Below are 26,053 nucleotides of genomic sequence, written 5' to 3' on the forward strand. Positions count from 1 at the left end.
AGGGTCTTTGAGGGCATGCAGTGTGGCAACGAATCAACCGTCACATCATGCTGAATCTCTCCAACAGAATTGCGATGTGCGAATTGTTGAGGAGCAATCACCCATGAATACAAATAACAGTGCATGTGAACAAAACATCTTTCTGTTCTGTACTGGGCTACTACTGTAATTGCAAACCTGGCAGTCAAGCTACCTTTCTGAAAAGTGGCATGTATATCTGAGACATCATAACATAAATATAATTAACATTTTTGTACTTGGGAGTGTGGATCAAGATCCTGCCCATGGATTAAAAGACTCACATTTCTGTCAAAGAAGCGGAATGTAGTTGCAGGTTTCTGAAAAGGAGAGGAGACAAAATTGGAAAAAGAAGAAGGTGCCACAAGATCCCATCAATGTAATCGAAAGACAATTCTTTACTTATCCTAACTAGCTCTTTACCATCAAGCATACACAGATGTTGGAGCAACTCTTTAGGCATCTTTGATGTTTACTACTCGGAGTCAAAAATAAACAAAACATTTAACTTTGAATGCCTTGCTACAACACAAATCAAGATTGACATACTTAGCTACAAAGCTCTCTCTATCCAGAGGACAGGTGCTCGTTCTTCAGCATCCTACTGTACTCCATCTCACAAGTCATTTGCAGTACTGCCAAAGGTACGAGATGTACACAGGTAATACCCTTGTGCAGTGGAATACAGTTCTGGGCATATGTCTTATTACTGGCAGGATAAGAGTTTTAGTACTGCCTGGTACATGATATGCTACAGCGATACGTTACGTTAGAACCTTTGCGCATGCACATTCTATACTGTGAATTACTGTGGAGGTTATTGACAGTAACCTTAAAAGCCACACTAACCATAATTATTAGTTAGCGCCGATATAGCACAACCCACCCACTTTGAGCCAAACTCGCACTTGTTGGCTCGCCACCCGGACAGCAAGAAATAAGTGGTAAAAGCCAACATCGCTTAGTCTCATCTCATGCTGAGAGAAAAGCATTAGGTATGTTTTGTCGTAATTATTGAGATCAACTGTTTGTTTGGTGCTTCGAGGACTACAGAGGCAGCACAGAACCATAAAAGTGGTTTGAATTAGCAGATGGATGGATGGATGAATAACTTTCTTGAGGTCCGTCAGTGCGCACGATTAATGTGCAGCGGGCCGCTCCCACATCGGGACAGAGAGGCCATGCCCCTCCGCCATGTCGCAGGCCCGATGGACAGCCCAGAGCTGTGCTTCAAGGTCCAAACTGCGTAGAGCTCGGTCCCACTCTTCTTTGGTGGTCCTGGCCCCCGGCACCAGGCGGCAACCCCAGAGCATGTGAGCAAGGCTAGCTATATCCTTACAGTAGCGACACACGTTGTGAGGGTGCGCGTCTGGAAAGATTTTGTGCAGGAAGGCCGGGCATGGGTAGGTGCCCGTTTGAAGCCACCTGTACATGACTTCTTGTGCTTTATTGAGTGCTTTGTGCGGTAGTGGCATGGTTCTCTTGACTAACTTATAATGCTGGGTGAGATCGTTGTGACGAGGGGGTCGGGTTCACTCTCCCATCCTGCCGAGAGGGAGTCCGGGCTCGCGCAGTGAGTTAGGTCTCGTGCGGCCTCACGTGCCATCTCGTTGAGGTTAGGGAGCGGCCCCTCCAGTGGTCCCATGTGTACCGGGAACCAATTGATGTAGTGTGGGGTGAGGTGATGAGTACCAAGTATTCTGCCGATTGTCGGGGATATGCTCCTTGTTCCGAAGGACAGAAGTGCCCTCTTGGAGTCGTAGTATACCAAGCTTTTATCGTCTTCTAGGAGTGCAAGGCTTATGACCGCCTGCTCGGCCGCCTCAGAACTATCAGTGTGGACCATGCATACGTTGATGGCCATGCCATCTTTGTTGACCACCGCTGCTACATAGGCTCGTCTGCCAGGATATTTGGCTGCGTCCGTAAAGCAGCATGCTTTCCCGGAGGTGGCTGCCTGTGGGAGGAGTGCTGTGGCTCAAGCAAGTCTTCTGTCGATGTTGTGCTCTGGGTTCATATTCCTGGGCAGAGGGGCTTGTCCTGATCTTTTTCCTCTGGTCAGGTGTTAGCCCATGGCTGTTACACTCGATCTCCCGAGGCACGACGTCAATTTCTCGTAGGATCCACCTGCCGCAGGTGTGCCGGACAGCCTGGTGATCTTTGCCCGTTCTTGTGCCTTTGTAATCTCGCTCAGCGTGTTGTACATGCCTAAAGCTCCGTGCTCCAGTGCCTCCATGCATGGGTAGACCCATGGCTCTCTTGGTGACCTTATGCAGGAGCGTGTCAAGCTTGTCTCTCTCCACTTTGGACCAAATGTGCATGGGTGCGATGTACACGAAGTGACTGATTACAAAGGCCTGTGCCAGTCTAAGCAGGTTGTCCTCCTCGAGCCCGTGATGCCGGTTGGCCACTCGTCTCAGTAGGCGTGTGGCGTTTTCAGCCTTCGTGGTGAGCTTAGTGACTGCGATGGTGTTTGAGCGGTTCGCCTCTATTGTCATGCCCAGCATCTTGATGTGACCGACCACCGAAATCTTGTTGCCTTCATCGGTGTACAGGCGGATGCATAAGTCGGCGCCTATGTCCCGTCCCATCGGTTTGGGACCTTGTCTTTTGGGTCTATATAGCAGCAGCTCAGACTTGCTTGGCGAGTACCGCAGGCCTGCAGGTTTGAGGTACTCTTCAGTGGTTCAGATCGCACTTTATAAAGTGTGCTCGATTTGTCCTTCACTCCTCTTTGCCAGCCACATGGTCACGTCATCTGCATAGATGGTATGTTGGAGGTTCTCGATTCAAGTTAGTTGCCTGGACAGTCCTATCATGGCCAGGTTTTATAAAGAGGGTAGGGGATATCACCGAGCCCTGCGGGGTACCCCTGTCGCCCAGTATGACTGGCTCCAGCTGCAGGGACCCGACTCGTAGCGAGGCCTGAGGCCTGCCTTCCCCTCAGGAAGTCACGGATGTAGTCATGGAGACATTGACCAAGCCCGAGTGTTGAGATTTGTTGTAGAATGAAGGAGTGCCGTATGTTATCAAAGGCCTTTTCTAGGTCTAGGCCTAGGATGGCCTTGACGCCTCTTGTTGTGTTGTCTAGTATCTGGATTTTGACCAGCTTCATAGCGTCTTGCATTGTCAGCCCCTGATGAAAGCCAATGATGTTGTGAGGATATATCTTGTTCTCTTCCAGGTAAGGCTTCATACGGTTAAGCACCGCACGCTCCATGGTCTTACCCAGGCACTACGTAAGCAAGATTGGGCATAGCAGATGGTGCCACGGAATTAGCAATAGTGATACATCAACAATGTTGAATGCTATAAAGGCCTAATTGTTCACTGCATCAATAATTTACTACTCCCTCTGGCATGGTATGTGATGACGGCAGTGAGCAAATGCCATATAAACGCTGAGCACAGGATGCGGTGCAGGTGAACATTTATAAGGGCATTCGCCTTTACTACTGGCTAACGAGAAGGCAAAAAACCGCTCACAAAACGTATAGATGAAGCAAAGCCCCGCTGCCGCATTCATGTGCACCTTATGGTTACAACATGCACTTTATGGTTACAATGCCAATGGACTTTATGGCTACAATGCCAAAACATTTTCACATTAATCCATCAACCATGGAGCATGTATTGACAGGATGGCAAGCAAATGCTGAGCACAAGACACAGCATGGATAAACACATCCAGAGGAACATTCTGCCTTCCTATAGGCTAAGGAGTCCTCCTACAGCTTCCACAGTGTTGCAAACAACTTGGCAGATGGAGCATAACTTTTCAAGTCAAGCCCTTCATAATCTATAAGTTATAATCAAGAGTAACTCCAATAACATCACTGGGTGCGATAATGTCAGTATAGATCTTTAAAAATAGTCTTTTCTGCCTTGGTGAACCTTACATTGACCTACACAGCTATTTACACAAGACATTATTTTTTTTCTTCTGAAAACTTGGTGCTGATGTGCACTTGTGAACTTCTATAGCTAACACAGTTCCCCAAACTTTGGTAGCAATACTACAATAGTAGGTTTTATGCACAATGGTGGCTGACCTTTATTTTTCATTACACTGCAGCGGTGAATACATACGTGTACATTACACTGCCCACGTACGTGTTCTCTTTCCACAAAATTTTTTTGCAGCCTTTGTTTGGCCGACTACGTAAAAGTCAGAATGATACTGTTGTGCCAACACCGTGGCCTCCAAGATCAAACAGCACGACACACCAATCTCAGAGGTCATAACATCGGCACCGTGGTACCATTCTCGGCCACTTCCTTTAGCCCTCATGGAAGCCATGCAAATACTAAAACTCAGCTCAGTGAGTGGAGCAATGTGGACACTGCTGCACACTGGCACAGCAACACAGCTTCAAGCCCAGTAATAACAACAACAAAGAGTAGAAATTTAATTAAATTGTGGTGTTTAACCTCCCAGCTGCACAGTGGGTTACGGAAGATACTGCAATGAACGGCTCCAAATTAATGGTGGAGAACCCCAGGTGGAGAACCTGGGGTTCTCTAACTCTTTCAGTGTTACTGACATAGCTGTACATTTCCTCATGTCTGTTTCACCGTGTCACCGAGGTACCCATATGTCTTCCACTCTCTCCACTCACATGTGCACAATAACAATGAGTTGGCAAGCTCCAAGGTGGTTTCGCCATCTGTTGTATATTTCTAGAAGCATATTTTCTCCTCTCGATACGTCTACCAAGTCTGCATTATTTTTGTTAGCAGCTGCAGACCATGCCGCTTCGTGGGCGTGGTTGTGCCACGCGTCCGCAGGTGGGAGATGTGGCTCCAGGACTTTGTACACCACCATGGCATCAATTCTCCATTCAAATGTTCGTGCTGTAGCACAAGGCCACCACTCTTGTATGCTTCTGCAATCTGTTGTTTGTTCAGGAAAAATCCCCTCCCCCACCCATTTCCCACTGTCTTTGCTAGAGCTGCCTCCTTCTCGTTGACAAGGATGCTCCTTTAGTTGGTATGCTTTCTCCAGCATGGCTCTGCCTCCTGTCTTACCTCTTTGATCTGTCCTCCCTGTTTCATCTGTTGCTGTCTTTGCTTTGTCTGGTCGAGTTCGAATAAACAAAAGCGCTCCTTCCTTGAGCGTGGCCGCTTGATCCCTTTGAAATGGCTGCTAGCGCGGGTCTTTCAACTGTTGATTGGAGCGGCAGCCCTTCCAGCTCCAAATACGAGGCAAGCTTAGGCTAAGAAGGTGACAGCTTGTTGTCCGACGGAGAAGCAACTTTGACTGGATTGGATTCGGATCTTAACACTGTGAAAAAGTACTGAGGACAACCGTATCTTTGGGTCTGATGCATGTTTTATTCTTTTTGTCAGACGGGAATGTAAGTATCATACTAAGAGTGCAATTGCCATTGTCTGTGTCATTCTTTTCCTTATGCACAACCAAACATAAGCTGTTGTGTTTGTTTAATAATATCCGGGGGGGAAATGCCATAGAGGGGATGCATCGCCTTCGCAAAAACTCGACACCGAAAGAGATTACTTCCATGGATAACCTAGGCACACTTTGCGCCCCAGCTACTCTGGAAGAGCGGGGCTCATAAATGGTAATAAGTGCTAATTTATCTCACCAAAGACAATTTGAGCACATTCACGCACCTAGCTATGTTTCTAAGTCACAGATGGCACTGCAAAAAAAATGAAATTGCAGCGGAAGCATTTTTTAAACATCGCAACAAGAAAAATGGCATTGTCGTCATCGTCATGTAAGAAGTCGGGCCTTCTTGCACGACTAAATGCAATCCCACATAGCAGTTGTCTGCGTCACAACTGGAAGTCGCGTTTGGGACATCCACTTTTTCTTTTTGCTTTCTTAGAACTGAAAAAGCTAACTTCAAGCAATGAAGTGAAGCCAACATTTTTTAGCATTATCTAAGAGAATTTGGTATGTGTGTTCTTTAAATATGTATATGATTCTTAATATATCTCTCGTGTTTATTTATTGTGCCGATTACATCAAGCATTCCTTTTTTAATTGGTATTTTGGGAACATTCTTCTGTTTTGGCCCCACTATTATTTAACTTATATGTTAATGACTTCGTAAATATTGATGCTACAGTTAATTTCTTTATATATGCAGATGATAGCACACTTTAGTCTTTACTGGAAAGGATGCGAACGAACTAATTATTAGATGTAATGCGCTGCTACGTAATCTGTCTGAGTGGTCACAGTTAAATGGAATCAGAATTAATCCTGCTAAGATGAAAGCTGTTCTTTTTAGAGCGATAAATAAAATTTTTTAACTGCAACATTTGATAACTTATTTAGATAACAATATTGAGCTAGTTAACCAACATAAAATACTTGGTATAACTTTTTCCTGTCATCTAAACTGGGATGCTCATTTTAATCAACTTCGCAGTAAATTTTCCGCAGTAGCTGGGGTGCTGGCTCGCTGTAGAGCTCTCATGCCAGTAAAAACCAAGTTTCAAATTTATCATCATTGTTTACCTCCCAATTTAATTATTGTAGTTTATTATGGGGGACCACAACACAAACAAACATTAATAAAATAATTACATAACAAAAGGCACTCCTCCGGCACATTGCCAGTACCAATCCCCTATCGACTACAAAAACTTTGTCAGAGAAATACCAAGTTATATGGGTAGACCGCTATTACGAATATCGCGTTTTACATATGTTTTGTTTTGCAAAAGAAGAATTGAGAAATTGGCTTACATCCATAGTAGCCTTGCAGTGCCATAAAATACCTGTACACATCTAAGAAACCCTCATCCTTGGTATGTACCACGCTTTCGCACTGAATACAAATTACAATCTATTAAACACAGTTTACCAACAATCCTTAATAATTACACTGACCCTTCTAATTCTTCTCGCAGGGAATTGAAGATGTGTTTTGTTCACATGTAAACATATATATTTCATGTATAATGATTCTAATTGTTTGGTGCCCTTTTATCTTATCAAATATCCCTTTAATCTTATCCCTTTAATCTTATCCCTTTAATCTTATCAAATAACCTTGAATGTTGTTTGTTTCTGTATCGCGAGATAATTTTCCAGTCAATAGGCTTATATTTGAAAATGTTACAATTGTTTTTGTTGGATGTTATATGTTTGATGTTTTAAAGTACTCTCTATTATCACCCTGCCATGTACAACTATGTCTCTTGGGTCCAGTCAAGCTGCTTATGGCAGCTTTTAGCCCAGGAGGACGTTTCCAGTGTGTACTATGAAAATTAATAAAGTTGAAGTTGAAAAATAATTCCAAGGGTTAACATGCATCCAATGCAGAGTGCACAAGTGTTCTTGCATTCCACTCCCAACAGAGTACTGTCGCTCAGTCAGGATCAGTCTCGCGACACTGATCTCAGCAGTGCCATGCCATAGCCACTGAGCTACTGTGGGTGTTGAGATGTGGAAAAGGCAGAATTTGAATGCAGGCAAACCTACTCAAGAAAGGTCCACTCAAAAACTTTATGCTGTACGCATTACAGACAATGCTCGAGAGTTTTAAGCATCGCTTATACAGCATATTAATTGGATAGTAAAGAACTGAAAGTAGTACAAGAAGTTGTCAAAGATAAAAGAAGAAACAATACCTCTGGCAGGGACCTTAGAAACCCAAGAAAGCCAGGGTCTCGTTCAACCTCTGCACCAGGAAAAAGTTCATAATGGGACACATTAACAAAACACAAAATACTACAAACCAAATACTTTTCTTTGTTTTGTTCTTATAGCAACAAGGTTCTATACTCATGGAATGAAACGGGGCAGGAAAATTTCAAAGTAGGGCACCAGATAAGCATGATTACTCAAGGGTGCGATGTCATGTCGCTATGCGTCTGTTGGTAGGAACACCGATCTAAGCTTGAGAGCGAAAATCCATGCCACTGTAACTCAAACTCAAGACTGTGGAAACAAAAGTATGCACACTAGTTAGCCCTAAATTGACACATTTTATTCCGCAAGTATAGTAAGCTGCACCAGCCCACATTAACCCTATAACTGTAAAGCCTGAGCTGTACTCATCCTAGCTGATAGTACTAACATCGCCAAAGGCGAGCCATACTTGTCCACATCTCAGTTTCCTCTGCTTAGCTTGTCGGAGATGAGCCATCCTTGTAAGTTCAATTCTCGTAGTGCATTTGGGCTTTGGTACTCACCTATGCAATTCATTTTACTATAATCTGTTCAAATAATTTCGTCCAAGCCTTATATGCGTGCAGAGGGAAACTCGTCTTTAGAGCAAATGTCTTTCATTAATGTTTTGGGTGAATATAAGAGGCAAACCACACAAGTAATATTTTTTTTAAATCAGGATATAATGTGCAAGAATTTCATGTAAAGAAATTAACTAATTGTGTACACTTTCTTATGAAAGAATCTGGTAGCTAAAGGTTTGATAATAATGGTAAAATGTACAGAAAAAGTAGATGACTTGGTGATAAAGTACTGTCAGTGTCAAAAGTTTAGGGGGCGCAGGGTCCAAGGAAAGGCTGAGTATTTCCACATCCTGGGCACACAGCCTGGTACTTTGACTTCCAGTCTGTGTGTTTATGTGCGACCAATACAGTGTGGTACGGTTTTATTGACCATAGGCACAAGCTGTTCAGAAATTCTACTTCTTTTGAGAAACCCACACCCCGTAATTTTTTGACACCCCATATTCACTCATTGCACTGTTTTGTAGATCGGGGTAGCGTTTATGCCAGGAATCCACCCAGCACAGAGATAAGTATGTCCAGTAGTAGGTATGAAAGAAAATGGGTTTATTTAACATTATTTAGACTGGCTCCAGATATGGAAGCTCAACTCATGTAGGAGCATATTAAACATCTGAGTTCACATCAGGACATGTCAGTCCCCCTCTGCATCAAAAGTCTTTCTTTTTGTTGTGGTCAGGCCTCAGCAAGACAGGAATTACTTGCCCAATCTGAATAAGATCGATAGCGATACGTGCAGAACACTTTGTTTTTTTCAAAAAGATACCCTGCATTTATTGCTTAAAATCCCCGGCTCGGACCATCAGCATTCTTATTCTGGTTTCTTTTTCTATACTTGACCTCGCCGCAGTATTCTGGTATTCCTGCAAAACGAGGCTCCATCGCACCAGTCTCTTTGGGGCCATGGGTTCAAATGCCACCGCTGCCACCAGTTCGTTGCGACTCAGGGTACCGTTTAAGCCAGGAATCCACCTGGCACAGGAATGAGTACACCAGACAGTAGGAATGAAGGAAAAAGGGTTTATTTTGCATTATCTACACTGGCTCAAGATACGGAAGCCCACTACATGTAGAAGCATATCAAACGGCTGACGTATCTTGATGTGAATTCGAACGTTTAGTATGCTCCTACATGTAGTGGGCTTCCGTATCTAGAGCCAGTGTAAGTAATGTTAAATAGACCCTTTTTCCTTCGTTCCTACCACCAGACGTACCCACTCCTGTGCCAGGTGGATTGCTGGCCTAAACACTACCCCAAGCCACAACAACTGTCACTTTTAACTATAATTAGGGTTTAGAGCGTTTATTTTTTATTGGCAAATAACTGAAAATTACCTAGCAAGTCGTGAGTCCGTAACTAGGGGCTCGGTTTGCAAAAAAAAAAATGATCTGCATTTACGAAATTATTGCAGCAGCCCACGATTGTAGAGTGGCACATTTTATCCGCATATAGAAAACACACTTTCTAAAAAATGTATAAGGCGCTTGTGCATGCACATTGGAACCCCAATTTCAATATAGCCTTGAAGTGACTCAGGTCTATAGCTCGCTTCTAAATGCAAATTGCAAGACCAAACTGCCTAGGGACTTCAGCATCTAATGCTTATCATTTGGCACTGCAAAGAATGAGGAATAATGCTGGAAACAATTTTTTTTTAACGTTTGTGGAGTGCATATTGTGCCTGTAATTAAAGGCATACCTCAGGGTGGCGTTTTGGAGGTCCTTCTGTTTAATACCTAAGTGAACAATATTCCTAACATTAACAAGCTAGCAATGCATATTGCACAGACAGATGACACTAGTCTTGCCTTCTCATAACCTCATGATTCAGGTTAACAATGCAAATTATACACAATCAACATTGGCAGCCCAGGATCTAGTATCTGGCTGAAAATTAATTAGTTAGAGACTATACTGCCCTGCTTCTCCGACCTAAGGCAAGGAGTGAGTGAAATTCACTACCTAGTAATTTTATCAAATATGTCGATAGTTTAAATTCACTCAGTATTGTCTCCACATCCACAGACACGAGATGCACACATGATTTCTGTTTCCCCTTTCTCAAGCTATCAAAATATGTCACCACAAGCACAGTCTGTCTGTAAAGCTTAAAGGGAACTTGTATCAAGCCTTCTTTTTTATAACTGCTTTTTTGTCTTGGAGAACAATATAACAAGCTGCTGCAACCTTCATAAACTCTCGGGCCTCGAAGATGCCACATATTGTAGCAAATGTTTCAAGAAAGGCTTTACTTCCACCAGCCTTTCTAGAAACAGTGCAAACCATAGAAGCCATCTGTGATGGGTACTGGCTTTTTCTATTTCCTGTGGTGACAGTGACAAAGGTACCTTTTCTATTTTTTAATCTCAGCCCCCAGCAACTGAATTTGTTGCAAGCACTGTGGCGTCCATACTTCGTTCCTTGCATTGCTTCTAGCCAGAAGCGTTAATACTTTTAGATAACGAGCGAAAAAACTCGTAAAAAAAATGTAAATTATGTCAAGCGTTCAATCCCTTCGTAAAACGGGCCTATTCAAGGTGGAGCGAAAGGAACATTTTAATTTTAACGGAACAGTCACTGTTGGGAGTGTTGCGTAGTCATAGTAATCACTGGAATCAACGCAGAACATGGTTGGGCCCATTGCGCAGAACACACCACGGCAGTAAAAAACATGAACGTCCTTGAAGTCAAATATTGATCGATTTCATGGCAGTAAGGTCACGGCAAGTAGGGGCAGGGCCCAATGACCGAGCATCTATTCGTGCCATGCATTTCTCCCCCGGGATCTTCTGTCGCGTTCAACTTCGTTTGCGTGTACACGTACCTCACGCGTGAAATTTCAGCATTCCTCCCCAGCGCCCCGCTTAAGGCACGGAGAAGTTACGCATTGTCAAAGACACCGGTAAAGCGTTTTACCGCGTCTTCTGACCACGTCTCGTCTTCCTTTGGGGTGTAAAATTAATCAGCACCGCACCACAAGAAACAAGCACCGCACGCTCACGCGCGCGCGGTGACCGCCTCTGGTGCGCTCGCCGCGCGCATTCATGCCGCTCATGCGGATTACGCGCGCGAGAGCGTCACGTTTACGTACCCGCGATGTCAACGTTTGGCAGCAGCTCTGCCATTGCGAGGACGCTTTTTGGGTTGCTTCAGAATATGCTAAAAACAAAAGCTATTTCCGCAAAGTGCTACAAGCTGCTGCTCTTTTGACAGCGGTCGCCGCATGTATTACGACAACAAACAAAACCACACATTTGACAAAGCACGTGCGATCTGGCGCGCCGTTATGACCAGTGTTGCTAATCCTTCGCGTGAAGGAATGTAAGCGTAAACAATTTCTTACTCACAGTTAACTAATGTTTTATGTTTCAAAGTAAATTTAAGCGTGGTAACTTTATAGGTTTGAAGAATCAAACTAATGGTGTTTAGTCATTGCGTCTTTTCTTTTTCTGTGACAGACACGAGTGGCACTGCAGTTCTGGTCCAAAATATGGCGGCTTCCATGTGTTGTTCGCGCATTGCTTCTAGCCAGAAGTATCAGAGGTGCGCAAGTTTTTTGAAGTTACGTAACTCGCACTTTTGCTTTTGCAAAGCCATCAAGCAAAGATGGGCGTCAATTCCCGCTTAATGATTCTCTAGCGACAGCTGTATTTATCTCTGCACGGTGTGGTTTACCCAATTGCTACACGTCTTTTCGCAGAACCATGCTGGCTAGTGTGCGATGCGCTCTGCGTCCTCATACGAGACCGTGCCGGTGGGGCCCGCATTTTGCCAGACCCTTCTGTTCGTCAAGTGGCCAGAGCTCCGACAAGCCGGTAGGCAACAGCGAGCATCAAGCCAAGGACGAGCAGCCAACCGATCAGAAGAAAGCGGCGCTAGACAAACTTTCGGCTCTGCTCTCCGACATGAAGGTCAGAGCACATGTGTAGGCACTGCGCGAAACTTTGACGTAGAGCCGCCAAGCGCTATTCACCAGAAAGCGTCACATCTAGCCCTTGCTTCAAGTTTTCTTTTCCTGGCTGCGCTCTTCGACACTCACAGTGTGCTACGCAGTTATTCTTCAGCTATGCTAAGCGAAACTAAAAATCGCAAGTGCTTTGTTCAGCAAGTAACGGTCACGTTAACCCTGATAAAATAATTTTGTAGCGCTTGTAACTGATGCAGACCCATTCATCTTCACCTTTTCATTCTACCTTTCCTTCAGATTCTGCTTCTCATTCTAACCACAAACAATTTTGCAGACTGCACCGTTAGCAACAAGTAGTGCCTGTTATAACCATGCATATCCTCCAATAAATTTTAAGCGCTGGCTGCATTATGACTAAATGGTTTTTCCACCTTTGCAGATTGAGTCCATTGCAAGCACAGATCCCAGCAGCATATCTTTCAAACTGGCCAAACCAGGGCTCCCTAAGAAGCCAGCACTGAAAGAAGAGGCAGAAAGGTGAGCCTTTCTTGCCCAGCTATAGTAGTAGTATACAGGGGGTGGTTTTAATCTGTGCGTTACCACTGCTTGTGCATCATGAAATTGGCTGTGTTAGCACTCTCCAGAAATATGTCTTCAGTTATATATAATCATTTAACTGGCAAAATTTAACTGACAAAACGGCCTTCAAACCAACAGATGATGTGCGAAATTCTGTAAATACTGCTGCCTTGAAAAGTGCTTTGAAAAGAGTAGTTTTTGCCAGAAACTGTCATCCACAGGCTACATTGTGCTGTGTTTTTGCCAAATGACATGATAACATAACAATGACATAACGTCAATGGAACGTCAAAGGCAGTGTGCCGATGACAGCATGGCAAAAGTGTAAGGACAATTCTGTAATTATGGTGATAGTATAATGATGGCAGCTTGAGTACAATGGGATAATGATGATTGTATAAGAGCAATGCCAAGACAACGACAGCATGCCGACAGTAATATGGCGAAGCTGGAAGGTGATGTTGACACAAGCACGACGGCATGACTACAACAGTATGACAGAGGATGCATGACAGCAACTCTGACGATGATGCAGATATATGACGACTGCAGCATAGTTATGAGTGAATGACAACATGATTACGATAGAATTACGAAGAAGCAACTATGTCGGCGGAACGACAACAGCAAAGGTGGTATAACTACGAGGACATGACGGCAATGAAAAGGCGGGTCTGAAGCAATAAAGGTAAGTACGACATTGACATGGCAGCGGCTAAGTGGGCAGGTAGGCTCAAAATGCCTGCAGTAGGCAAAGAATGGTATTCACATTAAAATATGCTCAATGTAAAACAATCTGAAAAACAGTGAATGAAGTAAACCAGCTGCATAATGACATACTGACATCGAGAGTGAATGTCCTCTTGTCTACCTTCGAGCTCATTTTACTAAAACACTATGCATATATTATTCAAATGTGTAGCACAAGTCTAATAGGAAGCATTTCCAGATGTGTGCAAGATGCTTTTAATATACAGTCAATTCCAACAGTGCTTTTGCTTTTGATGCACAATTTTGGTGTGCACAGGCACACAGTGCCTGAATGGGATATTAATGTCAGGGGCTGGTTGCTAGTAATGGTATTACCATTAAGTTTTGTTAAACCCCATTAGCACATGTAACCCAGTCAGTCAGCAGTAGCTGACCTGGCGATAATGGTATGACGGCTGGTACTTTGTTGACACAGGATTGAATTCAGGGTAGGTACAAAATGGGTTTTGTCTTGTGCCAAGGTCTCCAACCAACATGACATGGTGATGATATGATACTTGCAGTAGATACCATGACAGCCCAACCCACCACCTTTATGAGTGTGACCCCTTTAAGTTTATATATTCACAAATAATGTTTTTACAATTACCTAATACAAACAGTAGTATTTAGAACACAATGTTTACTTTCCCCTTTTTCACAACAAAGGAGTTGGGACAGGATGGGAGGGGTGCATTAACCAGGGTGCCTACCAACCGGGAATTCTCAGGGATATTGAGTAGTCTGGAAAAACTCGGGGAAAACTCAGGGAATTTGTGCCTCTATCAGGGAAAATTAGCAGTAATTTTGTTGAAAGGGTCAAAAGTTGTGGTAATGCTGGCTGAAGTAACAGACAGAAATCGTAATGAATCATCTTTGATGCCCTGTCATAGGCTGGAGGAGTTTCTAGTGTACAGTCAACAACCGACTTTCTGGATGCCCGATAATTTGGACAGCTTCGCGGCACCACCACGTACCCCATAGAGTCAATGTATCAGAACCTAATTTTGGACGCAAGAACCCTTTGCCATCCGATTTTCCGGACTTCTTGCTGTGACCACAGGTCCGAAACAGCATTAATCAAAGCCACCACCGCTGCCGTTTTGATTACCTCGCCGCCTCGAACCGGCACTTTTGCACGCAGATTCGCTGGCAGCCGTAGCCACTGTTTGGGATCGCACCGCTGGTACGATCTGTTGGGAACTCGGCGCTGACGCCCGTGGTTGTACCTGGGTCGCAAGCCCCAAGGGTAGCGTTGGCCTGGCGGCCTGGGGTACAACTGGAAGCATCCGAAGGTCCCGGCAAAGCATGAGTCGACTGGTAACAACGAAACAACTTGTTTATTTTAACATCGCAAAGAGTTGGCGGTCAGGTTGACCGAAGTAGAGAGACGGGAGAGCACTTTACTCAACAGAAGAAATCGGAGCCCTTCTTCTTGGCGTCCGGGGGCAGCTGTTTTTATACTCTCGCAGTTGAGGGCAAGAAGGAACCCCTCAAAAGACGAGCACGTGAATGTACAATGGGCTAATGGTGACGCACACTGTCGTAGCGCTGCCGTAGCACCATGTCGAGCACGATCTCGTAGCACCCTGTCGAGCACGATCTCGTAGCACCCTGTTGTAGCGCTGCCGGTCGGGCACAATGACTGTAATGAGAGGATGATCCCTGCTTTGGCATCGCCTGTTTCGGGCACAATGACTGGAATGAGAGGATGATCCCTGCTTTGGCATCGCCTGTTTCGGGCACAATGACTGGAATGAGACGATGATCCCTGCTTTGGCATCGCCTGTTTCGGGCACAATGACTGGAATGAGAGGGTGATCCTTTGCGGTCGCATCGCCGCAGTCGCGCCTGGAAACACCTGCCGATGAGTGTTGCGGCGACGACGATCGGGCCAAAATGTCTGCCGCCCCGCCGCAGTCGCGCCGGCAAAACCACGTGTCGCAGGCGAAACGCAACAGACCGCCCCGCCGGGGGAAGGAGATCCCGATGGACAGGGGACTGCATCCGCTGGCCGGAGGGATGTCGCTCGATGATGCTCATAACCGAAGTCGGGCGTCCCTCGACGTTTCTTGAGCGCAGCGCACAGAGAAGGCCTCGTTCTCTCGTTCAGGTTCGCACGGGACACTGCAAAGTGACTTCGGGAGAGTTCACATTTTTGTTCTCGTTCCCGGCAAGCGTTAGAACTACGCTGAAACTCAACCGCTCAGTCAGCAAGCACGGCACAACCCTCACCAAGCCCTGCCAGGCTCTTTCCCCTTTTTATACCACTGCCTAGTTCCTTACAGTAGTCTAGCATCACTCAGAACGCGTCCACAAATTGAAAAATTGCACTAGAAAGCATATCATCACTTTGAAACACTAAACAAAAGCAATATGTTAAAAAAAATCCTGCCTCAGGAAGAAAAACATCAGTAACAAACAATTTTGAGGCTGATTCCTACGTTAGGGGCTTCGACTTAAGCCATCGGCGTTACCGTTGAGACTCCCCTTTTTGTAACGCACCTCAAAGGAATATTGTTGTAAAGCGAGGCTCCAGCGCAGGAGGCGGCCATTTTTGGGAGAGATGGTCTGCAGCCATTGGAGAGGGCAGTGATCCGTCTCAATGATAAACCTCGAGCCGGCTAGATAGCATGACAATTTCTGAACGGCCCACACGAGACACGCACACTCTTTCTCGGTGGCGCTATACGCCTGCTCACGACTGGACAGCTTACGACTAGCATACAGGACGGGGTGTTCTACTTCTCCATTTTCCCGTTGGCACAGTACAACGCCCATGCCTCGCTCACTAGCATCGCACTGAACAATGAACCCTTTTGTATAGTCTGGCGATCGTAGCACAGGCTGGCTTGTTAGGGCACTCTTTAGGGCGCTAAAAGCTCTTTCCTTTGTCTCGTCCCAGACGACTGTTTGAGGCTCTGTCTTTCTTAGAGCATCCGTCAGGGGAGCCGCGATATCAGAGTACCTAGGGATGTACCTCTGATAGTAGCCGGCGACACCCAAGAACGACCGAATATCGGTCTTGGTGCGCGGTTGCGGAAAGTCTCGCACAGCGGCCACTTTTATTTCAGAGGGGCGGCGACGACCCTGACCAATCACGTGACCGAGGTAGACAACCTCGGCCTGTGCTAACTGGCACTTAGGAGCCTTGACTGTCAAGCCCGCTTCGCGCAGGCGGGTTAGCACTGCCCGCAAGTGTGTCATATGCTCAGACCAGGATGCGGAGAATATCGCTACGTCGTCTAGATACGGTAAAGCGAATTCTTGCTGTCCCCGCAACACTTTATCCATGAGGCTTGAAAAACAGTATGGCGCGTTCTTCAAACCAAAACTCAACACTTTAGGACGGAATGTTCCCATTGGTGAAATGAACGCCGCATACCTACTAGCCTCTTCTGTAAGTGGAACCTGCCAATAACCCCTGACAAGATCTAGGGTGGAAATAAACTGAGCGCTACTAACTTTCTCAAGGCGCTCCTCGATGTTAGGGATCGGATAAATTTGATCCTTAGTGATGGAATTAAGCCTGCGGTAGTCGACGCAAGGACGAGGTTCCTTGCCCGGTACCTCAACTAAAATCAAAGGGGAGGTATAATCACTCTCACCTGCCTCAATAACACCGAGTTGTAGCATTTTCTTTACCTCAGCCTCCATAATATCGTTCTGGCGGGGTGACACCCGATACGCCTTGGATCGTACTGGCTCTGGGGAGGTAAGTTCTATATCATGAGTAAGTACAGAAGTCCTACCAGGCCTCTCAGAGAACAGACCTTGAAACTCTTGTAATAGCTGGTGTAGTTCGGTTTTCTGCTCGGGCGACAGCGGTGCTTTACTGATAAGGTTACTAATGACTTGACCGGTGTCTTCCCTGTTCGTCACTGAGCCTAGTCCTGGAAGCTCGACCGGAAGCTCTTCAGGAACGTTTACCATCATGCACACCACTGCTTCCCTTTGTCTATAAGGTTTGAGCAGATTACAGTGGTAAACTTGCTGTGCTTTCCGCTTTCCTGGCAGACTTACCACGTAGTTAACGTCCGACAGTTTCTGAACAATTCGTGCTGGGCCCTCCCACTGCACGTCTAGTTTGTTGTTTAGCGATGTGCGCAATATCATGACCTCATCGCCAACCTCAAAACGACGGGCCCTGGCTGTCCGATCATAATAAACCTTGGCCCTCTGCTGGGCCTTTGTCATTGCTTCACCTGACAACTCCTGTGCCCTTCTTAAGCGTTCGAGGAGCTTAAGCACGTACTCCACCACGACTGGGTCGTCGCCCCTACCTTCCCATGATTCTCGAAGCATGCGAAGCGGAGATCGAAGCGAGCGACCGTACACCAGTTCAGCTGGCGAAAACCCCGTAGCTGCATGCGGCGCGGTTCTTAAAGCAAACATCACCCCAGGCAGACACAGCTCCCAGTCAGTTCGATGTTCAAAACACAACGCTCTCAACACGCGCTTCATTACGGAGTGGAGCTTCTCAACGGAATTCGACTGTGGGTGGTACACTGAGCTGTGTAACAGCTTTACCCCACACCTTTCGAGAAAAGTTGTCGTCAAAGCGCTAGTAAACACTGTGCCCTGATCTGATTGGATTTCCGCAGGGAAACCAACTCGCGCAAATATGGACAGTAGTGCATTAACTATCTCAACTGAGCTGAGTTCTTTAAGCGGCACTGCTTCAGGGAACTTTGTCGCTGGGCAGATCACAGTCAAAATGTGTCTGTACCCCGTGGCTGTTACCGGCAGAGGTCCCACTGTATCAATAACGAGCCGTCTAAAAGGCTCCGTAATGATAGGTACCAATTTCAACGGCGCCCTCGATTTGTCCCCTGGTTTGCCCACCCGCTGACAAGTGTCACATGTCCTCACGAAATGGTCTGCGTCCCGAAAACACCCTGGCCAATAGTACTCTTGCAAGAGACGGTCCTTAGTTTTCTTAACTCCTAGGTGTCCGGACCACGAACCCCCGTGTGACAAGCGCAACAGATCCTGACGATAGCATTGAGGCACGACCAGCTGATCGAACTCCACTCCTCTCCGGTCTAGATACTTCCGGTACAGGACTCCACCCCTTTCCACAAAACGCGCCGTTTTCCTGGCGATACCTTCTTTGACATTGCAGCGCACGTTTTCCAGGCTGCCATCCTTTTTTTGCTCGGCTATCAAAGCCGACCGGCTGACTTTTAGCAACCTATCAAGTCCGTCTGACGTAGGCGCGATGAGCAAATCAGTAGATAGCTCTTCTAACTTTCCCGCATCGGGATTTTCCTCTCCGGTATCTGGTGCCTTTAACGTTACGGACTCAAGTTTATTCAGTTCGGGCGTGCTCTGAATATCAGCTTGCTGCGCCTCTGACCCTTTTTCGTTGTTTGATAACGTCGGCCCCGCAACTACCGCCTTTGCAGCGAGCTCCCGAACCTTCGACCTGGTTAAGGCCTGAACACTAGCTTCACCAAACAAAAGCCCCTTCTCGCGCAGGAGGTGATCGGACCTGTTTGAAAATAGGTACGGGTACTGGGGTGGCAGCATAGATGACACTGCCGCCTCCGTCTCAAGCGCTCCGAAAGGTCCTTCAATAAGCACCTTTGCTACTGGCAGACACACGCTATGAGCTTCCACGGCTTGCTTGATCCACGCGCACTCGCCCGTGAACATATGGGGTTCTACGTAAGACGGGTGAACTACATCCATCGTAGCTGCGGAATCGCGAAGCACTCGGCACTCTTTCCCGTTCACGAGGAGGTCTCGCATGTAAGGCTCGAGAAGCTTCATGTTCTCGTCAGTGCTGCCTATTGAAAAAAACACAACTTTTGGTGTTGTTTCCGGACACTGCGCCGAAAAGTGACCCGGCTTCTGGCACGTATAACAAACGCGCGCTTGCCTCATCTCGAACCGCTTTCTGCGTTCGGCTTCGGCTGCCGCCGTCTCCTTAGGTTCGGTCGCACTGCTTCCACTCGCATCCGCACTACGCGTGTTCCCCTTTGCTCTCATGGGTGTGAACTTCGGCCTCTCAAACTTCGAGCCAAATTCACCCTTTTGACCGTCCTTAGCTCCGCGAGCTCGACGCGTCACAAACTCCTCGGCTAGCTCAGCGGCTTTAGCCATCGTACAAACGTCTGGCCTATCCAAGACCCAGTATCGCACGTTCTCTGGTAACCGACTATAAAACTGTTCTAGCCCGAAACACTGCAGAACTTTATCGTGGTCACCAAACGCTTTCTCTTCTTTGAGCCACTCCTGCATGTTCGACATAAGCCTATACGCAAACTCTGTATATGACTCACTTCTGTCTTTCTCATTTTCCCGAAACTTCCGACGGAACGCCTCCGCAGACAGCCGGTACTTTTTTAGCAGACTCGATTTTACTTTGTCGAAATCCTCTGCTTCCTCTCTATCCAAGCGAGCGACTACGTCGGCCGCCTCGCCGGGTAACAAAGTGAGCAAGCGCTGTGGCCACGTTTCCCGAGAGAACCCCTGCTTCTCGCACGTTCGCTCAAAGTTAACCAGGAACAAACCAATGTCCTCTCCAAGCTTAAACGGCCGCATCAGGTCAGTCATTTTGAACAATACGCGTTCTCCTGCACCGTGTGCCTGACTTCCATTACGAGCGCGTTCCATCTCTACCTCAAGACGCTTCATTTCCAAAGCGTGTTGACGGTCACGCTCTTGTTGCTCACGCTCTTTCTGTTCTTTAAGTTCGCGCTCCTGTCTCTCTTTTTGCTCTTTAAGTTCGCGCTCCTGTTTCTCTTTTTGCTCTTTAAGTTCGCGCTCCTGTCTTTTTGACCTCTCCTCAATAGTCTCAAGGCATTCCGACAGCTCGTCATCCTCAGCCTCTAACTCAAGAATAGCCTTTAGCAGTTCTGGTTTTCTGAGTTTGTCTGAGACATCCAGACCCAACTCTCTTGCAAGCTCCAACAATTTCGGTTTGCGCAACGACTTCAAATCCATGGCTGCTCTGAATGCTGCTTTCTCTACTGCTTACTATTGTCTTGCCGCAAACTAACCCGGCAGCAACGACAACCACAATTACCAGCTCTGTTTCTGACACTAACAAAAAGCCTGGCAAAGCTCAGAAGAAGAAAGTCCCGCACTCACCAAACCTCGCAGCCAAGAGTCCAGCGCAGTCGTTCCGCTGCAGGCAACCAGTCATCACACAGGGCTCGTTGCACTGCTCCCGGATCGTCGATGAGCTGCTCAGCATACAGTCAACTGCATCTCTTCGCTGCTGGCCTCCGTTGTCGCGATCTCACCGCTGGCAGACAGTTTGAAGTCAGAGGCGATCTCACCGCTGCCAACCAGATGTTTGGAATCGCACCGCTGGTACGATCTGTTGGGAACTCGGCGCTGACGCCCGTGGTTGTACCTGGGTCGCAAGCCCCAAGGGTAGCGTTGGCCTGGCGGCCTGGGGTACAACTGGAAGCATCCGAAGGTCCCGGCAAAGCATGAGTCGACTGGTAACAACGAAACAACTTGTTTATTTTAACATCGCAAAGAGTTGGCGGTCAGGTTGACCGAAGTAGAGAGACGGGAGAGCACTTTACTCAACAGAAGAAATTGGAGCCCTTCTTCTTGGCGTCCGGGGGCAGCTGTTTTTATACTCTCGCAGTTGAGGGCAAGAAGGAACCCCTCAAAAGACGAGCACGTGAATGTACAATGGGCTAATGGTGACGCACACTGTCGTAGCGCTGCCGTAGCACCATGTCGAGCACGATCTCGTAGCACCCTGTCGAGCACGATCTCGTAGCACCCTGTTGTAGCGCTGCCGGTCGGGCACAATGACTGTAATGAGAGGATGATCCCTGCTTTGGCATCGCCTGTTTCGGGCACAATGACTGGAATGAGAGGATGATCCCTGCTTTGGCATCGCCTGTTTCGGGCACAATGACTGGAATGAGACGATGATCCCTGCTTTGGCATCGCCTGTTTCGGGCACAATGACTGGAATGAGAGGGTGATCCTTTGCGGTCGCATCGCCGCAGTCGCGCCTGGAAACACCTGCCGATGAGTGTTGCGGCGACGACGATCGGGCCAAAATGTCTGCCGCCCCGCCGCAGTCGCGCCGGCAAAACCACGTGTCGCAGGCGAAACGCAACACCACCACTGTGGCAACGCTAGACCTAGCTCCTTCGACGTTCGCTATTAAGCTTCTTACCGTCAGGCACTGTGTTTTTCATTGAAAGCATTCGCTGCTGTCAGCAATGGCACCAACTGCGCCTTTGTTGTCCTCGCAATTGGCTTAGAAGCTTGGAAAGCACGGTGTGTTGCATAATGCCTGTTCCCGAAAGTCAGCTTCGCCTCTTTACAGAAATGTTACTTGGTGTAGCATACGCAAAAGTATTGCAGCAAAGCATAACAAGCGTGGAAAGGGCCTATTGCCACAGGACACAGTATATATTCCATAAATATACACGCGTGCAACCGGTATCTCCTGTTACAGTACGAGCACCAATTTGCCTAATACGTGTACTGACAGGCCCTCAGAGCGTTTTCGAATGTGCCTGTGGCAGTTTGAGCCCTTAAGGGCAGTAAATGACACGCATTTATTTTTTCCAACTGGCCGATTTCTTGCACGTTTTCGCGGCCCCTAGGGAGTTCGAAAAATTGGACTTGTACTGTGCAACTGACCAAGAAGATGCTTCAAATTGTCCGTGGGGCAAACAAGTGGCGGAAGGAGGACCAGAACAGAAAGGAGCTACGCACTGAGGAATGAACGGGAAAGGAAGCGTGATGCTGCCGTTTCGAAGTAGCTTGCGCTCAAAAAAAAAACAGTGTTGGCTGATGCCGAGATGCAGATGTCCCTCATCCAAACCAAAATAAAATCTTTAAAGCAGTGTGTGAAACACAACACTGAGGCATCGTTCGTGGGCTGTATGTCATGACAGTTGAGGTTGACTTGCGAGCTGTTGAGAGAAAATCTCAATTGTGACAAAGCTCGGGCCTCATACCACTGAGCTTGCTATCAGTTGATAGAAATAGCTCATATTCAAAAATATTTGCTTCTGTATGCATTTTCTTTTTCTTCATATTTGAGGATGTCCGACACGATTTGCAATTTCTTTCGGGGACATTTTATTTGCTGTGCATTTTACTAACCCCTCTTTTCTATTCTATTTTTGAATAGCATAAACACTACTCCTTCGTATTCAAACTGGATTAAGTCATTTTCTTTTTCTTTTTTGCATATGCTTACTAGAGGGTGACAGCATCGGGCGACGTTTCAGCCCATCTTGACATAAAACATAGTTCTGCGTCACTCGGGGAATATTGCAAAGGCACACATGGAGAACCTGGAAAACTAAGGGAATTTGCAAATGTCAACTTGGTAGACACCCTGATTAACAATCGCTTTTTCGCTGTTTTCTGGAAGATTCTAGTGGCGTGCATGTGCGAGCAAGCTTTTGCTTTGGAGTGATTCATTGTAATGAACAATTGCCCAATGGCGGGTATCTATGGGGTTTTGTGCTGTCTGTGATGTCATTGACTGTGGCAAAAGAGAGGGGGTTTTGAAAGCCACAAGAGAGAGCAAGCAACCTGTTATTAGAAATTGTGGGCACCTTGCTGCATGCAACAGAATAATATTTCGCTCGCTTGTTCATGGCAGCATTGTCTACAGATTGCAAACATTTTCTTGCCATTTTCAGAATGTGTTTTAGTGCCAATTAAGCTCATATTGTTGGGTGATTGACTGTTAACATTAACAAGAGGGAAACTGCTAAATAGCCAGTATGCGGTATTACAAAAATAATACTCATTAGCAGCACATGAAAATGGAAGTCGTTGCATACTTAGCAAATGCACGTGCAATTGACATGTCAGCAATTAAGAAACATGATTTATTTGCTAATGTCAGCTGATGTATGCTTTACAAAAGTGCCACTGCATATATAACATAGCAAAGCGCTGACTAAATTCCTGCGCTCTACTGCGATAATAAAACTGTGGAAAATAAAAACCTTGTTGTTTGTTTGATTGATTGATTAATGGCAGTTCTGCTGCCACCATTCAGTAAAATAACTGGTTTGTTCTTGAGTCTATACTGACTAACTTGTCAAGGATTCTGCTTTTTGGTTTGTTTGTTTGTTTGCTTGCTTGCTTGCTTGTTTGCAAGCTGATTAAGCCTTTTTTTTTTTAGCATCAGTGCAATCCATTTGGCTGAAACAAGGTGTCAAATTTACTCCGCTTAAAGCAAGGTTCTCAATATAGTGAACATGTTTTTTGATTCCAAGCTGTATAACATAAAGAAGTTCTAGTATAACGTACTGATGAATGATTTGTTGTCCAGGACTAGAGGCTTGGGCAAGGCAGTTGTGCAGGCTGCCAGAGATGTAGCTGCCAGCCTGGGTAGCAGTGAGGAGCAAAAAGAGCAGACAGAGTCAGAGCTGCTGGCACAGCTCCGATTGCATGCGCAAGAGAGGCAAGGCAACGAGCATGTTGCTCCGGACAAGGACAACAATGCCACCCTCAGGTGGGTGTAGCCTCCTTTGTGTAATCTAATGTGAACTGTGTAGTAATGTAGCACAAAAAGTTGGGCACATTGAAAACTTGACATCATTGGATGTTTCCAACACTTTCTAAGGGAGAAGAGAACAGGAACAGGACGATTAAAAATCAGTGTTTCTTTTGCCCTGTTCCCTTCCTCTTTTTTCTTAAAAGCATTCGAAATATGGAGTAATATTCTATAACGAACTGTGTAAGCTGCAAATCAGACAGACAAAAGGTAACATGTGACACAGAGACGCATCGTGTTATGGCTCCAAACAAGCCAGAATTCCGCAGGAAGATGATGAGTTGAACGGAGCAACAGTGGTCAAAGAAGGGATGTTGCTGGGCACTGCTTTCATTGGCAGTGTTAAAATAGCTCACTCTCCCCTGCGCCGTATGAGGGAGGAGGATTAGCAGGTACAGGTGGGGAGAGTGAGCTGCATAAATGCTGCCAAGAAAAGCAGTTGCTGCCCCAACAAATACAAGTCCCCTTTTAAAACGTTTGCTCTAGGAACATTCCTTGCTCGACCACTTGATCCCTTCATGTTAGGGCATAATTCATAAATCTTTTAAGTGATTTCTTTCAAAGATTATTTTGAATACTTGCATAACAAAGCAACCAATGCCTTTCACTCGAATCATGTGTGAGTGACTTGCATGATAATGGGACAGTAACAAATTCGTACTTAGCAAGCTTTAAGAGGTATGCTGTCCTCTCCTACACCCTTTGTTGCATGCAGTGACCTCTTTGTCGGCATGAAGATCGAGCGCAAGAAGGCCAAGCAGCAGGGAAAGCAGGAGGGCAGTGCCTATGCACGCCGAGATCGGAGCCGTGGAGACCGCGAGCTTGGCACAGTGCAGAGTGAGTTCTTGCCAGGCACAATCGATGCACTGACAGAGCAAGTCAACAAGGACGCAAAGGCCGCTGCTCGACGACAGGTCGCAGACAAGCAACATCGGTGAGCTGCAGCTCTGTGATGACCCATGCTAATAAGTGAGGTAAAAAATATTTGTAAATATGTGTTGCTGGAGGGGACTACTAGTATGTTCATACTTGCAGGTTTTAAAAAGCGTGCACTTTAAGAAGCATTCAAAAGACAGTCACTGTGCTGTAACTATGCTTCATTGTTATATTGAAAGATGACTGTAAAGTTCTTTATTTCTTATTATTTCTTATTAATGGTGCAGTCTGCACACTTTCCCTACTTCTTTATATATGTGTTGTCTGCTCCAAATAAGCATCACTTACGAGGAGTGTTTATTGCATGTGTGTTTTTCTTTTGTTCATGTCTTAAAGCATGTACTTGTTAAAACCTGCTAGGAAAATTGCAAGGAGTGTGCCAATATGGACCGCCTGACACATGCTAGGATTAGAATGAACAATGCAGAAGATGGGATGAGCTGTAGGATTTATGCAATTTGTTTCTATTTCATCAAGGATTTTTTTGTCGTAAGTACAATAAAGTTGTATTCAACCATTCGTTGTTCATCTGTAGTATGTGTGAGCTTGACAGCCACTGCACAATGTAGGGTATGTATGTATTCCCTTAGGAAACCCTACTTGCCTACTGACATCTGTTGCCCTTCACTAGTGCTAGCTCGGGTGAAGTTTCAAGTGAAGTTTCAAGTGAAGTGTGCCCTGTTTAGTGCAATTTGTCCCCACTTCAGGAAAAAAAGAACATTCTCTCCTGGAAAGAGAAGCTTCATCTCACATCATTCAGCTGTATATCCACAGTTAGCTTAAACACAATTAAGTTAACCCCAGTTAGTGCACCTGTTCAGCAGCGCCAAAAGTGTCTTGTCTTCATGGTACTAGCTGCTTTACTTTTCTTTCTCTTGCACCACTGCACAGCATCGAGGAGAAGCTGGAACTCGACGTCGACAGACGGCTTGGCATTTTCTCAAAGGACATCGAAGAGAACACAGGTACTTCAGGCTTTCATTGAACACTCTCCGCTGTTTAATCACTAAGCTTGTCTCACCTGAAAAAATGCAGCCCATCTTGTAAAACAAGAGGTGGTTTGAAGACTGGAATATTCTTGCAGCATTATTCCTGCACTGTGCCATTCTTCTTGTAATAG

General features: G+C 46.1%; 2 protein-coding genes across 2 annotated transcripts in view; one reads left to right on the top strand and one right to left on the bottom strand.

Moving 5' to 3' along the window:
• The window catches only part of spel1 (DNA mismatch repair protein spel1), an 83,181-nt gene extending 71,649 nt beyond the window's left edge, over window positions 1-11,532 (bottom strand). The window contains exons 1-3 of the mRNA XM_075695379.1: window positions 11,343-11,532; window positions 7,627-7,676; window positions 303-338 (exon numbers count right to left, since the gene is read on the bottom strand). Coding sequence (XP_075551494.1) covers window positions 303-338; window positions 7,627-7,676; window positions 11,343-11,376 — 120 coding nt within the window. The 5' untranslated portion in view covers window positions 11,377-11,532. The remainder of the gene's footprint in view (window positions 1-302; window positions 339-7,626; window positions 7,677-11,342) is intronic.
• A 168-nt stretch (window positions 11,533-11,700) lies between these two features.
• mRpS31 (mitochondrial ribosomal protein S31) overlaps window positions 11,701-26,053 on the top strand; it is a 29,229-nt gene continuing 14,876 nt past the window's right edge. The window contains exons 1-6 of the mRNA XM_075695381.1: window positions 11,701-11,794; window positions 11,952-12,162; window positions 12,598-12,695; window positions 23,773-23,955; window positions 24,713-24,931; window positions 25,825-25,898. Coding sequence (XP_075551496.1) covers window positions 11,742-11,794; window positions 11,952-12,162; window positions 12,598-12,695; window positions 23,773-23,955; window positions 24,713-24,931; window positions 25,825-25,898 — 838 coding nt within the window. The 5' untranslated portion in view covers window positions 11,701-11,741. The remainder of the gene's footprint in view (window positions 11,795-11,951; window positions 12,163-12,597; window positions 12,696-23,772; window positions 23,956-24,712; window positions 24,932-25,824; window positions 25,899-26,053) is intronic.

The sequence above is a fragment of the Dermacentor variabilis genome, chromosome 6, assembly GCF_050947875.1.
Source record: "Dermacentor variabilis isolate Ectoservices chromosome 6, ASM5094787v1, whole genome shotgun sequence".
NCBI lineage: Eukaryota > Metazoa > Arthropoda > Arachnida > Ixodida > Ixodidae > Dermacentor > Dermacentor variabilis.